This window comes from Manis pentadactyla, chromosome 13, assembly GCF_030020395.1.
Source record: "Manis pentadactyla isolate mManPen7 chromosome 13, mManPen7.hap1, whole genome shotgun sequence".
Lineage (NCBI taxonomy): Eukaryota > Metazoa > Chordata > Mammalia > Pholidota > Manidae > Manis > Manis pentadactyla.
In genome coordinates, this window is record NC_080031.1 from 121098 (window position 1) to 138216 (window position 17119).

At 35.3% G+C, this 17119-nt stretch overlaps 1 protein-coding gene across 4 annotated transcripts in view; it reads left to right on the plus strand.

Moving 5' to 3' along the window:
* The first annotated feature begins 904 nt into the window (after positions 1-904).
* The window catches only part of SIK2 (salt inducible kinase 2), a 120447-nt gene continuing 104232 nt past the window's right edge, over positions 905-17119 (plus strand). The window contains exons 1-3 of one of the 4 annotated variants that reach the window (XM_036919705.2): positions 905-1178; positions 11900-12016; positions 14361-14424. In XM_036919705.2, coding sequence (XP_036775600.2) covers positions 1044-1178; positions 11900-12016; positions 14361-14424 — 316 coding nt within the window. In that variant the 5' untranslated portion in view covers positions 905-1043. Of the gene's footprint in view, positions 1179-11899; positions 12017-14360; positions 14425-17119 lie in introns of those variants that run through there. The other 3 variants (XM_036919706.2, XM_057490660.1, XM_036919707.2) reach the window with 3 other exon arrangements.

The window sequence follows — 17119 nt, forward strand, 5'->3', positions numbered from 1 at the left end:
TCCCTGGAATCAGCCATTTTATCCCTAGAGAAGTGGAGACTGGCATTTAGAAGCCAAGATCTGCAGGCATGTAATGTTATTCAAAATACTAAATAATGTTGTGCCTGTTTCTTTGGGTCACCATAAGGAAGACTGGTGTCTGATTTGCAATCCTAACTAGCATAACCTGTGTGACTTCAGCAGTTCCCTTCATTGGGGAACTGACTCCTCATCCAAACAGAAATTGGATTAGATAAATATTTCTTAACCTTTTCAGGGTCTCCAAAACATTTAGGAATCTTATAAAAGCTATAGTCCCATCTCACCAGAGACAAGTTCAAATAAGCAAAAATTTGCGTACAATTTAAGGGGTTCGAGGTAGCGAAGCCAATCTGAGGCTCCAAATCCCTGGATTAAGTGACCTCCATCTTCAACGCTGAGCTCTGTGAGTCTCTAAGCGACTGTGCTGCTGTCAGGTACATTCCTCAGAGACATCAAAATGTGGAGGGACTGTTGCACAAACACGAAAAACAGATACAGAGGAGCCTGTGAGCGAGGCACTGTCCTTGCGGGTGCCAACACGGGCGCACGTAGCCACCGGCCGGAGGTTTTGGCGGGAAGGTGCCCGGGCGGTCAGCGGACGCCTGAGAGAATGGAGGCTGCAGGGCCGTCCTGGCTGCTGCACCCCTCCGCTCCGCCACCAGGGCTCGCCCCTGCGCTTCGGCTGGGAGCCGAGGGACCCGGCGGGCCGCGAGGCGACGGCGAGAGCCCAGAGCGCCCGAGCCAGGAAAGAACGCGCCGTCCAGGCCCCGCCCGTTCCCCGCTCCAGCCACCGACGCGGCACAGCTCCGGTCGCCATGGTGACCAGCGGAGGCCCGCCCCGCCCCCGCCCTGGGCCCCTGACGTCGGCGCACGTCAGCGGCGGCGCTCTCCTGGCTGGGCCTGCGGAGCGGGAGCGACAGAGCGGAGGAGCGAGCTGAGCGGCCGCCGCCAGAGCCGCTCGCCCGCCCGCCGCCCGCCGCCTGCGCGCGCTCCAGCCCGCTGTGTCTAGCAGAGGGCCCAGCATGGTCATGGCGGATGGCCCGAAGCACTTGCAGCGCGGGCCGGTCCGGGTGGGGTTCTACGACATCGAGGGCACGCTGGGCAAGGGCAACTTCGCCGTGGTGAAGCTGGGGCGGCACCGGATCACCAAGACGGAGGTGCGGCCCGGGCTCGCGGGAGCGTCCGAGGCTCGGCTCGAGAGAGGAGCTGTTTCCCGAGGGGGGCGGTTGCAGGGGTTCGGGGCGGTCCGACAGGCCGGGTACTGGAGGAGGCGAGAGGGCCTGGGACTGAGGAACCAGGAGGCGCCGGGGTCCGGTGTGCGCCGGAGGGGTCGGGCCCGGTCCCCGGACCCGAGTGTCGTCCGATTGGCAGCCCGACCTGCCGGGGCTTTGTCGCCCCGGCGGCTCCACTGAATTTCTCCCCGGGCCTCCCACCCGGGCTGTGACATGGTCTGTGGCCTCCACTCCGCAGCCCAAGTTCCGTGTCTTCTCTGCTGTCGCTGGGGGTGGGGCGGAGGGGAAGTCTCGGTGCTCCTGGGCTGCGCGGCCAGAGACGTCGCCAGCCGCGAGGAGGGGACCGCCTGCACTCGGCCTCCCGCACGGGGCATGGCGCGGCCCCGAGAGGAAGGGTCCCCGGGCGGGGAACCCGTATGGCCATTGTCCGTTTCTCTCCTTCCTTGTGCCCGGTAGTGTCTCTGATCTCGTGGCAGCCTCGCTTGATCTCGTGCCTGAGGCATTTCCATCTAGTACCCCAGACAATAGAACTGGTTGAAAGGGTCTTGGCCACATCTGCACAGTTGGTGGGTGGTCGTTCCTATCCTAGGTTGTGCCTTTCCTAGGTGTGCATTGTGGCCATGCATACGAGCTCTTCAAGCTGAGCAATTCTGCCTCTGTGCGCGTGAAGCCCTCGACTGCTTCCCCACGGTGAAGCCAGCATCCCCCTGCCTTGCACATTCTAACGCACTGCACATGTTTTCTCACAAGTCTCTCTTCTTACCTAACCTGCCCCCTTCCTTTCACTGCCTCAAACTGCTCTCCTCAGGGTCTCTACTTTAAGACGTGCAGATTAAAATACCTGCAGATTAGAAATACAGTAGAAACAAAACCATTCTTTAGGATAAAACCTTGCGGTTTTGACGTACTCTACACTGTCTCGTAGTTGTTCTGGAGTTTCATCCTTTTTTCAGTCCCCCATCCCCACTCCCAGTTTTCATCCTGCTCAGTTTTCCCCCTTATTAGTGCAAATACACTAGAATTCGAATACGGAATAACGTAGGACTTTTTTTTTCAAGAGTGGCTGTGTAAGGTGAGAGTCATTTGAAAATCTGAGTGATTTTTGTAGCTGCTCTTAGAAGTTTTGCTTCGTGTGAGGGAGTCCACTTCCAAAAAGAAGGGGTGTATGTTACTCTCATCTTCACTTGTTTGCCCTCACCTACTGATCCTGAAACAGCCCAAATCTGACTCTTTTTTTTTTAGCATTAGGACCAAGGCCAGAAACTTTCCTCTCACAAATTAACCAGTGTCAGCAATTTAGATTAAGTTTGTAATGATAAATAATGTGACTCTGGTAAGATTACTTCATCTGATCCACCATTTTTAAAAATAAAGAAATTGATTCCGTTCTTCTAGTGAACCATGGTCTAATGTCATGCTGTTTCTCCTTAAATTACATGAAAACAGGGCATTTTTAATATGTATTTGTATTTGAGCCCCTGCTTAATGACTGCCTAAAAATGGAACAAATTGCATCTTACAGAAAGCTTCTACAGAACTTTTGAACTATGTTGTTGGGTGATTGAATTCCAAACCTACCAGTTTACAATACTTTTTTCTCATCAGCTCTTAATCTTTTTTTGTTGCAAGATTTAATTAAATCAGCTCTTACTTATTAGGTCAAATTTGGGTAATACGGTATCTACTTAAGAACTGCCGAGTGGAGCTGACAGTGACTGACATTTCAAACGGTGTCCCTTTTAAACTGATATATCTTGTAGAGCCTAGGGGGCACTGTGGAGTAATATGGTTTGGCTATTAGAGTGGTATCTGCATTTATATAGTTGAAGGCACGGTTGAGATGGTCAGAGACCACTCAGATCCTGAATTGTGTGTATAGTACATGTGTGTAAAATTATTTAAGTTAAGAGCCAATTTTTTACTCCACAGAACCTGTCTCTCTTAAAAAAGATGACCTTAACATATCAAAATAACTAGTGTGAAATTAAGATGGGTCACTGAGTGTGGACATTTGGTGTGTTTAGAGATACTTAGAGAGGGGTGAGGTAAAAAGCAATGTAATTAGTGAAAAATTCCTGCTGGTCTCAAGTTTTGTACAGTTGCTCTGTGAACATTTGTGGTAATTTTCATTAGGAATGATTTAGTAACAGAACAGATACAATTCTTTCTTAACTATTTGTTAGTGAGGTTTTTTTTAAAGCAGTATTTGTTATCTTCATTTATTCATGAATAAATATTTGTGTCTTTAACAAATACAACTACCTCAAGTACTATAAATAAAATGTGGCAGTATTTGTTATCTTCATTTATTTCTGGATAAATACTTGTGTCTTTAACAAATACAACTACCTCAAGTACTATAAATAAAATGTGGGAAGTTTATAAAATTTTACTTAATATTTTTAGGTTCTCTTGCTGAACATACTACTGTAATTACAGTGAGAAAAATTAACATGGTATAAAGAACAGTATCAGGAAAATATGATTATAGTCACACTTATAAAAGTTTCCTCAGTATAGTATGCCTTAACAGCAAAATACGTTGTGTATTTTAAAACTTACAGGTTTTTCCCCCCAAATTTAAATGTGAGACAAATTTTAGGACTTTGTTTAAACATCTGTGCAATGAACAATTGAAACTTTTTGTTTTTAATTGGTTCTTCTCCATCTCTTGTTCTGTATAACTCAAAAATGGTATATTTTCTATAGAACTTGGAAGATCCATGACTGTCTTTTAGGAAAAATAAATTCGTAGACAAAAGAAATCTTCATTTTGGTCTAGTCTATCAAATAACATTGTTTAAGAAATAGAATTACATAATCAACTGAAGCAGTAGTCTCATGTTAGATCTCTATGTAAATTCTGCAAACAAAAGGGAAGGCAGGTGGTGGTAGAATCCAGCTTCCTAATATTTCATAAAGGCTCTGTAGTATTGGTTTGTGGTTTCTGAATTAGAGTAGCTAATTTTATAAAATTAGCATAATGGAAAAGAATATAAGCATTTAGACTGTTAAGCCACTTTAAGCAGTAGTGGTTCCTAGTTTGCTGTGCTGTGAGTGTCCTTGAACAGTGTTTTATTTTATTAATACTGTACCAGCAAAAAAACTTTTCACCTCCAACTAATTGTGTGGCTAGTTTTTGTTTTATTCTGTTAATTAAAATTCCTGATAAGTCATTTATGCCTCAAACTTCATTTTCTGACTATTAAAGAAATGTAGTCTTACTATATTTTATAGAAAATATAACGAATGGTAGAGTGCACAAAAAGTACACAAGTAATGCCTCCATCAATAGGAATAAATCATTCTTAACATTATGGCTTATTTCCCTCTAGTCTTTTTTAAGAGAATTTTTTCTATAGATGAGAGAACATGGTAAATACACATATAAATGGTAACCTTTTTCCCAGTTATCATTATAGCATACACATTTTGCTTATTATATATAAAATTTTAAACATTTTCAATAGCTGCGTAGTGTGCCTTATAGAGGAATCCTACTTTACTTCACTATTTCCTAATTATTGAACATTATATAGTTTCCAGTTTCCACTTACAGTAAATAATTTGCAGTAGGCAATTGTGTACATAACTCTATCTGCATTTTAAATATTTTAGGGAGAAGGAAGAAAAAGAGTACCTTCTCAGTTGATTATTCCTTAGAAGGAAATTACCAACTGAGAAGGTATTGTTTTTTACAGTAAAGAATAATGTATTTTTTTATCAAATCTGTCATGTTTATAATGAAAAATGAAAAGTATAAAAAAGAATTACCCATAGTATCACCGCCCAGAGATAACCATCATTAGTTATTATCAGACCTTCTCTGTGACAGGTATTTCACAGAGGTTCTGACTTATTAAAATGACATGTAGACATTGGGCTATTGGTTTAATCTTAAGAGAACCTGGAATACAAAGCTGTTCTCAAGGACATTCTGAAAACTGCTTTTGTTCACTGAAAAGCTTTCTGTGTGCATTTTGGGACTTTTATATTTAGGTATAATTCATTAACCATTGTCTTAAGTACTTTTGAAGCTTTCCAAATAGGTAAAATATCAAAACTGCATTTTTAGAGGAAGGATAGAAACAAGAAAAGAGCATATTACACCCTGATTACAATGTTCCTTAAAGAAGAGAGCTTTTTTAAAAAATACATTTGAATTTTACATTTTGCTTTAAAATTTTAAGAGTCCTCTCAATAGACTTGGTATTAATCTTATGTTGTGAAATAGTGCAGATCCAAGAAACAGCTGTGCTATATGCAACAGAAGGACTTGTTACAAAATAACTTAATCACTAATATTTGTATCTAGACCTATGTGTGATTTTTAATTGTGTGTTGAAATAAAAATTATATTTGCATGAACTATATATGATTTATTAGATATCATTCCTTAGTTTCTTGGCACCCAGACAAGTAATCCCCAGACAAGGCAATAATTTGCCTTGCTTCCCCCAGACAAGGAAAATTATTATGCTAAATATTATTCAGAACAATCTGTTCTTTGTAGGGGGGCCAGGAGGAGGGAGCAAATACAAAGTAAAAGTTGTGTAAAATTTTTGTATTCTGTAGAAATTTTTAACTTTAACAGAGTTTAATGTGTTCTGATTTTAATTCCAGTGGGAACTTCTATCTCAATATAAGGCAGTTAAGAAAACATGTATTTGGAAATAACTGAAACTGGCCTCTTGGATTCATATGACGACATTTGGTTTATGGCCCGCTGCTGATGGCAGATTCATTTCCTTGGAGCGAAAGGGATTCTAGAAATTTATTAAGATATTTTTCTTTCTACTTTAGTATACCTAGTACCTCTTCTACCTTCCACCTCCATATTTTGAAATGAGTTATTTATGTAAAAATTTCTCTATTCAAAACATTTGTGGAGAACACCTTCCCACACTTCTGAGAGAAACAGCCCATACATCCAGTCTGAGAAAAGTATGCTTTCGGGAATTTCAACAGAAACTGTTCATTTTAAAATAGATTTAAAATATACTTAAAACAGTTTAAGGAAAGAATCTTAGATGAACTAAAAAATGATACTAACATTTGTTTCACTTAATATTCTTTAAAATAAACATAGTATTTATGTGTTTTTTCCCCCAGTTATAAAATGTATGCATATTCATATTCATTATAGGCATCTTTGAAAAGCTTAAAGAAGAAAATAAACATCCCTTAATTCCACCAGAGAACCAATGTTAATATTTGGTTCATATCCTCCTAGTTATTCACATATATTTTGTGCATAATAAAAATTGATGTCATCTATACATATAATCTGTGTTTTTTACTTACTGTAGTATTAACATTTCCCCAAGTTTAAAAAAAAGGTCTGAAGCATGGTTACATAGTATCCTTACATATATGACTGACTCTGTTTTACTTAATCCATTTCCTGTTATTGAATGTTTAGATTATTTCTCTTTTTAAAATAATGTTTCAGAGGCCATTGCTGCATATATATATATATATACACATCTCTTTGTATACCTGATAATTTCCTCAGGGTAATCCCATAGTAATGGAATTCTCAGGTGATCTAAAAATGTAACAACATCTACCTTTCCTCCAATCTGTTTGCCTTACCCACCATTTTAAAAGTAAGGTTAAATCTTCATAAGGATTTATTTTATTATATAAATTATTATGTTTTAAAAGTCAAATTTTAAATTGGAAAAAAAGTCTATTTATTCTTAAAGGGTAACTTGAGGACTCCATATCAGTTTTACTACTAACTTTTACTGATTTGGGAAACCCTTTCATCTGTGGACCACTCAATCACATTCACTTTTCAATCAAATGGTAGGCTGGCATGTTATCATTCCACCGTAACTTGATGTATAAGTTTGAAAAGTGCATTTATTTTTAATTTCAAAGATCTAATTTTATGAAAAGGATAATGCCGCTTGGTACTTGAGAAGGACAGTTGGAACTAAGGTATTAGTAGTAAATAGCACTGAAGCAAATATTACCGGAGACAGCAAACATAAATTAATGCCTTCTAATTTGTTACTAGAAGAATAGCTCTTATTGTGTAACTTCCTTATAAAGTTCCCCAAAGCCACTTTTGTATATGTGGTTTCCTTTAAGTACATGAGATTATTTCTTTTATGAGAAGTCAAATAATTTTTTTAATTATCAAAAAGACAGGGTAACATTACCATTCAATTACGATTTGAAAAGTGAAACAATTCCTTTTATCCATTAACCCAGTTTCATTTCTGCTCTTACATTTAATCCCTTGTCTTCTTTGAAAATTTGTATTTCACACAGTTGCTACTTTTATGTGTATTTTTACTTAACATTGTTGGAAACATTTACATGTATATAGCCTTATTTAATATTTAAATCTTATAAAACTAATAAAACTTTAGAAAATAGAGGATTTAGAAAATAAGATCATGAAAATGACTAATATTTCACAGATGGAAAAGCTGGCATATGTGATAAATACAATAACTTTCTTTTTTTATTAGAAAAGTAATTCATGCTTATTGAAGAAAAATTGCACATAAAAGTGTTAATAAAGCAGGGAAATAAAGTAATTCATGAGTTTTTCACCCACTGACAATATTTTGGTTACATTTTTATCTATTTTTTCCTGCTCTGAATTATATATACGTTGTATTGAGATTGCACTGATCTCCTGATTTTTTCTTTAATATAAGAATTTCTCTATATTGAAAGAAACTTTTAATAGTTGTATAATAGTCATAAATTTACCATAATTCATATAATTATTTCTCAATTATTATTTCTGTTTTTTATATTATAAATAGTATTCTTTGAATATATTCACACATAAATCTCTTTCTCATAATTTCAGGTTCTTTCCTTCAAATAATTTCTCATAAGTAGAATCTTTAGAATAAATGGGATGGATGATGTTTTAAGGTTCTTGATAAAGACTGCCAAATTACCTTCCAGGATAATTATAACCTGTTTTTCATTCCTACTAGCAATGTATAAAATGGCTATCTCACTGAACCTCAGCTCACAAGGTTGTTTACTTTTTAATCTTTGTAAACAATGTAATATGTGAAAATGTTTTGTTTGTTTTTTGATATAATTGCCATATAACATTGTATCAGGTATTTCATTGTTTTGGATCCATTTCTTATTTTTGAGATTGAATATTCAGTCTTGCTACTTTACATGGGATTTCATTTAATAGAAACCATTCCAGTTTATCCAGTATACACTCCAGAGTTGTATAGAAAACCTTCCTTTGTCCCCTAGCAGAAGGAATATTAATGTTTTTTATCTCCATAGAAAGTCACTGAGGGTTTATTTCTTTAAAGATATTGCATGCATAATTAGGAATTAGAGAACTGAATAATTCAGATGAACAAGAACAAAAGGGATTATCCAGTTTGTTACAAAGTCCCTTGCCTGACTTTATTGTGACCATCTGGATTTTCTCCTTGGTACTGTGCTGTGAACTATATCAAGAAAGATATAGAGAGTAAGTTTCCAGAAATCTAAGTTCATAGTTATGTTTAAAATAAACTATTGGAACACAGCCCTTTTGTAAATTGGGATTTCCGTACACCACGGGTTGGGGAAATCTCCAAATGTAGATTTCTGTTGATAAAATTTGTTTTTGAAAATGTATTTACTTTGTTCTCACAGACCTATTAAATTACCTGAGGGTAAGAATCCAATCTTGTTCATTTTTGTATCCTGAGCATAATTCCCGGTACACAACAGGTGTTCACTAAATGTGTGAATAACAGAATCTTTGAAAGAGTGAAAAGATTGAATTTGACATTAGAAGACCTGAGGTTTTTTTCCCATTAATTCTCTTGAGCTTTAGGAGTTTTATAGATTATGTCACATCTTTTGAACCTCAGTTTCATCAGCTCATGGCTGTACTGCTTGTTCCATTTACTTTACAAAGTTGAGAAATAGAATAAAATATGTTGAAGTATCTCGTTAAATTAAAAAGTGCTGTGTAGTTGTGAAAGTCATCATTATCATTATTATGTTTCTGGGAAGTACTTGGTTAAGAGTCTCACTGTTAAGAAATTACCTAAAAGAGGATGGCAGAGACTGCTTGCTAGCTGATCACAAATCCAGTTTCCTCTTCTTCCTGGACCTACAATAGCACTGTTTCTTGGCCTCCCTTGCATTTAGGTATGCTCATGTGACTGAGTTCCCGTTAATGGAGTATACAGAAACAATGTGTGCCACTTCCCAGGCATGGCCCATAAAAACCTCTCATGAGGGCTCCTCCAAATTTTTTGTCGTTATGTGTGACTGGGATGGAGACAACATTCAGGGTAGCCATGGGAGCCATCCATTACAGGTAGCACAGTCTCCTTGAACATCATATGCTTGCATGGAAGAGGTCCACCTGCAAATTTCTTCATCCATCCAGTTCTGCTACTTGAACAAGAAATAAACTGTTGTTTTTGAATCATTACCAATTTGGGGACTACTTGTTACAGCAGTCAGACCAGCACTAGCAGTTATATGGAGCATGCTGACACAGGCTTTACTTTTTCATAATCCTGTTTAGCAACCTTAAAACAAGGACTAACAGTGTAAAGATACAAATATACAGGCTTGTGGTCCTATATGTATATTCTGTGACCCAAGATACAATTGAGGAGAGAATTATATTTTGTCACTTGAGAATTTTTTGGCTGAGAAAAGTTAAATAATGAGGTTTGTAACTAGTTATTACTAAAGTTTAATTAGATAATTTATATGTTTTTCACTTTTTCATTGAGACCAAAGTCCCAAAAGAGTATCAAAGAGATCGTAAGTTTTGGTAATACCACTTTAACTGATACTTAGTATCTAAACTTTTTCTTTAAGATTAAATAGATACTCAAGATAACACATGTAATAAAAAAGTTTTCTTAGTGACAGTAATCATGCCAAAATTTTTTAAAAACATGATTCATTTCTCTCCAATTCTTTTTCTATTTATTAAATGTTGTAACCCATTTCATTATAAAATAAGCTTTCTGTTTGGGAGGGGTACTGGTATTTAAACACACTCCAGGAATTGTAGGGCAAGACATTTACTTCAAAAAGTGCATGCTTGTGAAAACTTCCATGTTAGACTCCTAAGAAATATTGAGGGAATTAAAATATATACTTATCTTTTTATCTGGCAGCTTTTAACCAAAGTAACTAATTAATACTGTATTCGAGCCTGCTCTTATTTGGGGAAGGAAGATTGCTTTAGTCAGTTTACTCATCTAGCAAAGTTTAGCACATATTTTGATTATGGAAATAAGTACTACCAAGCATAGTGAAAACAACTATGACAAAACCTACCCACTTTGCTGCCTAGAGAAGAGGCTTCCCCCTTTCTTCTTAGGCAATACATTTGATTTTTTAAATTATATTTAATAATCTGATTTCCCCTGGGAATCACGAGGTCTTCTGTGAGTTACAATTAATGAGAATCAGAAAATAAGCTGTGGACAGCAAGTTAGAAATAGAGAAAGGTAAGAAATAAACCTTACAGTGAACCATTAGGAGGTAACAGCAAAGGACACAGCAACAGCCGTAAGGAAAGAAGAAGGAAAAGCTAATTGAATAAAGAGGAGTCTGAAGGAATTAAGTGAATTGACAATCTGAGTGCTACTTTCTTGGGTACCTTTTAGGAGTATTGAACTACTATAGTACATACAGTAATTGATATTAAATATCACCCTGAAATAATGTAAGTCTGAATTATGTTGAGAATACTTAAGGGTGGAATGCTAAGTACATTTTAGAATTCCTTCAGAACTTACTGTAATTAAGTTTGGGTGGTTCCCAATTATCTGAAAATTTTATCTAAATCAGAATGGCTTATTTCCTAACCAAGTATCTACTAATACATAATTTTTTTAAATAAAAGATGAGGTTTTTTTGGTTGAATGAAAAAATAAATATGACTGTTGATTTTGGACTACCTAGTTATTCAGACTACCTTCAATGCAGTTCCTTCAAAATATTAACCTTGGAGTGGTTTGGGTTTATCTAGTTATGGGAGGAAGAAGCCACATTTTTTTAAATCAAATTCCTTTGTCGAAGTTAAAATATAGTGTAATTATTTGACATTTCAGTTTTTGCACTTTGATTTTCAAAACAAAAATTAATCCAATTGGTATTTTTTCATGTAGATGGATTTTTAATATTTTATATTTAGCTTTTTTTCTATAAAGGCATGTCTATACTCTGAATCTTACCACTTGGCTTTTCTAGAAAAATTGTATTTCAGTATAATAGGAAGTGTCTTCTCCTTGGCTGATCATTTGTTTATATATGTATACCATTTGCAATTGGATAATAACTAGTTGTAACTGCTGAGATTTTATTTCTTCAGTTTATAAGTGGAGTTAAAAGGCATTACAATTTTACTGAAAAAATTTGATTTAAAAAGTAACTTTGCAGGGTTATTCTTCATAGCACAATAGAGGAAATCTCAAATGAAATCTACAACAGTGACTTAAACGTAGTAGATGTGTACAAAATATTTGTTCAATGAATAAATGAGCATTGAATTTAAGCTTAGTATCACCATTATCATAGGAACCTACAGCAAAGTTCCAGATGTCATGTATTAAATAAATTATAACTCGGAAATATTAATTGTTGTATACTAATTGTATTTATTTATGTCTGGAATGCAGGTGGCGATAAAAATAATAGATAAATCTCAGCTGGATGCAGTGAACCTTGAGAAAATCTACCGAGAAGTACAAATAATGAAAATGTTAGACCACCCACACATAATCAAACTTTATCAGGTATGGCTTAGCCTTATATCTCTTAATGCTTCTCACATTCATTTCTGTATTTTGCATCATCATTTTTCTCTTTTATGGTAGTTATATAATATGTATTATTATGTATATATGGTAGTATATAATAAATCTTTATATGAAAAAGATTTATTATATACTTTTCTTAAGCTGAGTACATCCATTTTTCTATATTTAAATAAAAATTAGGAAATCAAAAACTAGTAGCTTTATTTTCAGTTATCTCTCACACTGCAAGTTATTTATTCAAGAATGTCTTAGTCATACATTTTTGATACCCTGCTTAAACCTGCAGGGTTTTGGTGGTGGCACTATTAATGAGGGTATAGCATTTTTGCTTATTTAAAAAATACACTGTTTCTCTTTCATGAAATATAAAAGTTAAAATAGTATATTACTTAGTGTCATGCTTTATAATACCTGGCACAAAATCTTATATTTTGTTTGGGTTATTTTATCAGGTTAAAGTAAGAGACATTTTTAAAGAAATCAACTTGATTACGATAGAACTTTTGTAACCTAAACTGCACCCAACTCAAGTGAAAGCCATGTTTTGTAAAAGGAAGAATTTATCAAAATTTTAAAGAGAACTCATGTCAGAATGATAATAATAATACACAATTTTTGGAATATTTCTATTCATTAGTATGTAGAATTTTTCTGTTAGAAAACTATCTTTAAGTGAAATGTCACATTATGCTAGCCCATGACTTCAGTCTACAAAGTGTGATGTTTGCACCCAGACTGTGCTGTGCTAAGCCCATATGGGCTTGTGAGAGCTGACTGTTAAATTTTCAAAAGTTTTGCAAGTCGATCAATACCATGTCAGTAGCTCCACATCAGAAAAAGTAGGAGCATTTATACCACAGACATTGGTTTACAAGTCACAGTCTTTTTTTCCCCTCAGTGTGTACACGTAAATGGGTTAGCACAGGTGTCCACGGGGGCACAGGAAGGAAATATTAGAACTTCTATTTATGCTTATTTTTTTGTGGTTATCTTCTTGTGCACACTTTGTAATGTATATAATATACTTACATAGTGGCACAAGTATATAATTTGTGTCTGTACATATTTATAAATACACACATATATAGGCATGTGTGTGTATATATATACACACATGTACATACAGGTATGTATGTTTGGCTAAAAAACTTTTTATTGATAGAAATTTGCAATTAAAAAGGTGTGGAGGCCAATGGAGATCATTAGCATTATCCTTAGTCAAGAATGAGTCTGTGGTGTGCCACTCAAAACAATTCATAAAGTTGTAAACTACAGAGAACCACTTAGGTCAAATTTAAACCAGAGTCTTTCTCCTTTTAAGCTTTTTTTTTCTCTTTTAATTACTAAAGAGGATGTTTTTAAGAAATTAATCACATCCTTTGAAGTCTGATTAATCATAAGCCCATATGAGGTTAAAACTACCATGATACTCATGGTAATTTATCTTTATTTGAACAGAATAATCAGTTAAATTGTTTTACGATTTGACTTATTTAGACCCAAACTGTAGGTAGCTCTTAGTTTTCTGGCATGATAGGGAATATTCCTAAACCTACGTATTAGAGAAAAAACTACCCTTCAGCCTTTCAGTAGGCAGCAACTAAATTTGCACTCATTTTGATTCTATAAATTCATTTCCTTTTGGTTCAATATAATTTAAAAAATCAGGTTTGGCATGCTGCTTTTCTGAACCTAGAAAAACCTAGAAAACCTAATGAAAGGGTATTACAGGGAATTCTGAGGAAGCTTTTAAACAATGTTTTAAAATAACAGTACTTTGTAGGAACATTAAAGTATTGTAGGAGGAATATCATATTGTGCCAGGTTAGCTAGGATACCGGCCATATAAACTGAGCTCTTTTTTATTATTCTTTTCTTAAATAGAGTTTACCGTATCACACAGGGCTAGAAAGTCAGTAAGGAGGTGGTAAAAAGTTGATCTTCAAAAATCCTTCATTTATATTAGCATTTCTCAAGCTTGAATGTCTATAATGGTCACCTGGGGATTTTGTTGAAGTGTGAATTCTGTGTCAGTAGGTCTAGAGTGGGGCCTGAGGTTCTGCAGTTCTAACAGAAGTCTGGGCAGTGCTGCTGCTGGTCCATGGACCACACTTGGAAAAGTAAAGATCTAAATTTTTCACAAAAGCATTAACATAAGGTTATTGTCAGTCTTGTACACATTGATAGCTTCTGAATTATTCATAAGTTTGATACTTTGATTAAAAGTTTTAATTTAGGAAACTCCAAAGAATGTTGAATTGCAATAGATGAGGATTGAAATACTTTTCTGTCAGACTAATATGGAATTATTTATCAATAGGTAATGGAGACCAAAAATATGTTGTACCTTGTCACAGAATATGCAAAAAATGGAGAAATTTTTGGTAAGCACTTCTCTTTTTTTATTTAATTTGAAGGTGTGACTAATCTCCATGGAGTATTTTTGTTAATACTTCTGCTTGTTTAAGAATCAGTAATGAGGATTAGACATTCTTAAGCATTATAATATAAGAAAATATCCATTAAGCTTAATAAATTTTGGAATACAATTTATTCTCTTGTATTTATGATATTAAAGCTACTGCTTAATTCTGTCATCTGTGTTAAAGAGATTGGAGAATGAATGATAGGGAGAAAATTTCAGTAATATTCAAGAGAGATTTTCTTTCCTTGTATCTTTAGTTTTACCTTTCTTTCCAGGAGAAAGATCAGTCAGCAAACATTTACTGAGCTCCTACTGTTTCTCAGGCATTGTATTAGGGGATACAGGAGTAACCTAAATAACACAGCCTCTGCCATTGTGGTTCTTACAGTTCAGTAAGCTATTACCTGTACCTGTGAGACCTAAGGAACATCACTAAATCTCTCTGAGACTCAGTCCCTTATCTTTAATAAGAAAGTATTTGATTGATTGTCCTCTATATCCTCTAATCCATGCTAACCCTTAAAAAATTACAAACATTTTATTTCTAGCATTCATCTATTTTATTTTTACTTTATGGAGCCATAACATTGTCACTAGTCTTAAATATTTTTGGCTTTTAACCTAAATTTAAGTCCAAAATTGCTTTTTAAACAGCTTTTTTGAGGAATAATTAACATAAAATAAATTGCATCTATATAATGTGTACAACTTACAGGTTTTCAGACACATACACATTTGTGAAATAAATCATCGCAATTAAGATATCCATCACTCTCAAAACTTTCTTTGTGCCCCTTTGTAATCTGTATTGCTCCACCTCATCACCAGACAACCACTGATCTGTTTTCTGTCACTGTAGATTAATTTGTGTCTCCTAGAGTTTTATATAAATGTAGTCATTAGAGTATGTACTCTTTTTTTGGGTTTGGCTTCTTTCTCTCAGTATAATTATTTTAAGATTCATCCATTTTCTTGTGTATACCACATGTCATTTCCTTTTATTGTAATCACAGTTGACCCTTGAACAACACAGTTTTGAACTGCTTGGGTGCACTTATATGTAGATTTTTTCTGGTAAAATATATTGGAAAATTTCTGGAAATTTGCAGCAATTTGAAAAACATTTTCTTTTCTCTAGCTAACTTTATTGCAGGAATACAGTATATAATACATATAACATACAAACTATGCTTTAACTGACTACTTATGTTATTAGTAAGGCTTCCAGTCAGTAGGCTATTAGTAGTTAAATTTTGGAGGAGTCAACAGTTCTACGTGAATTTTAAGTTATGCAGGAAATTGGCACCCTTGACCCCCATGTTGTTCAGAAGTCAACTGCAGTTTTATTGTAAGTAGTATCCTATTGTATGAATATACTCCAATTTGCTTAACCATTCATGGATTGATAGAAGTTTGGGTTACTTTCAGTTTTTGGCTATTACAAATTAATTGCTATGAACATTCATGTACAAGTCTTTAACATACAGTGTCCTTTCAAGTAATATTCACCACTTCATGTAGAGTATAAGAACCTTATAATAACATACTTTTGTTTTGCCCTTCTTGGCCTTTATGTTCTTGTCATATACTTTATTTACACCTATTTTATAAAACATAAAATACAGTATCATTATTTTGTTTAAAGATCAATTATGTTTTAAAGAGATTTCAATATAGTTTTTTATTCTTACATATTTACTAGTGGAGTTAACATTGCTGCATTCCTATATGTATATGCATTCATTCCTTTGGGTAGATAGGTATTTTCATCTGGTGTAATTTTTCTTCTGCCTGAAGGATTTTCTTTAACATTTCTTATAGAGCAGGTCTGTTGGTGATGAAATCTTTCAGTGTTTCTATGTCTAAAATAATCTTTATTTTATCTGTTTTAAAAGATATTTGTGTTGGGTATGTAATTCTAGGTTGACTTATTTCAGTACTTTCATGATGTTGCTCCACTGTCTTCTCATTTACATTGTTTCTGACAAGAAATCTGTCATTCTTCTTTTTCTTTATTCCTCTATGTGATTTGCCTTTTTTCTCTGGCTGCTTTTCAGGGTTTCTATTTACTGTTGGTTTCAGCAAAGTACATTATGATGTGCCTTTGTGTGGCTTTCTTCGTGAGTCTTATGTTTGGTGGCCATTGAGCTCCTAGGACCTGTGAATGCATAATTTCCGTCAAATTCAGAAAATTCTGACCCATTATTTACTTAATATTTCTGACCTATGCCCTCTCTTCTTCAGAGACTCCAATTACACATGTATTATGCTGTTTGAGGTTTTTCCACAGCTTATTGCTGCTCTTTTCCATTGGAAAAAAAAAAACCTTTTCTCTCTCTTTTACATTTTCTGTAGATGCTATTTCTGTGGCTTCAAGTTCACTAATATTTTTTTTTGCAGTGTCTGATCTGCCATTAATCTCATCCAGTATATTTTTCATCTCAGACATTGTGATTTTCTGCTCTATGAGCTTAACTAGGGCCTTTTTTTCTCTGTATTTATTATACCCTCCATGTGTTCTGTTAGCTTTTTGAACATCTGGAATACAATTTTAGTAACTTTTAGTTTCCTAAGTCTGGCACCTCTTTCAGTGCTGGTTCAGTTTTGAATGGTTGATGGTTCTCTTCTGCTTTTGGTTGTATACTCCTGATTCT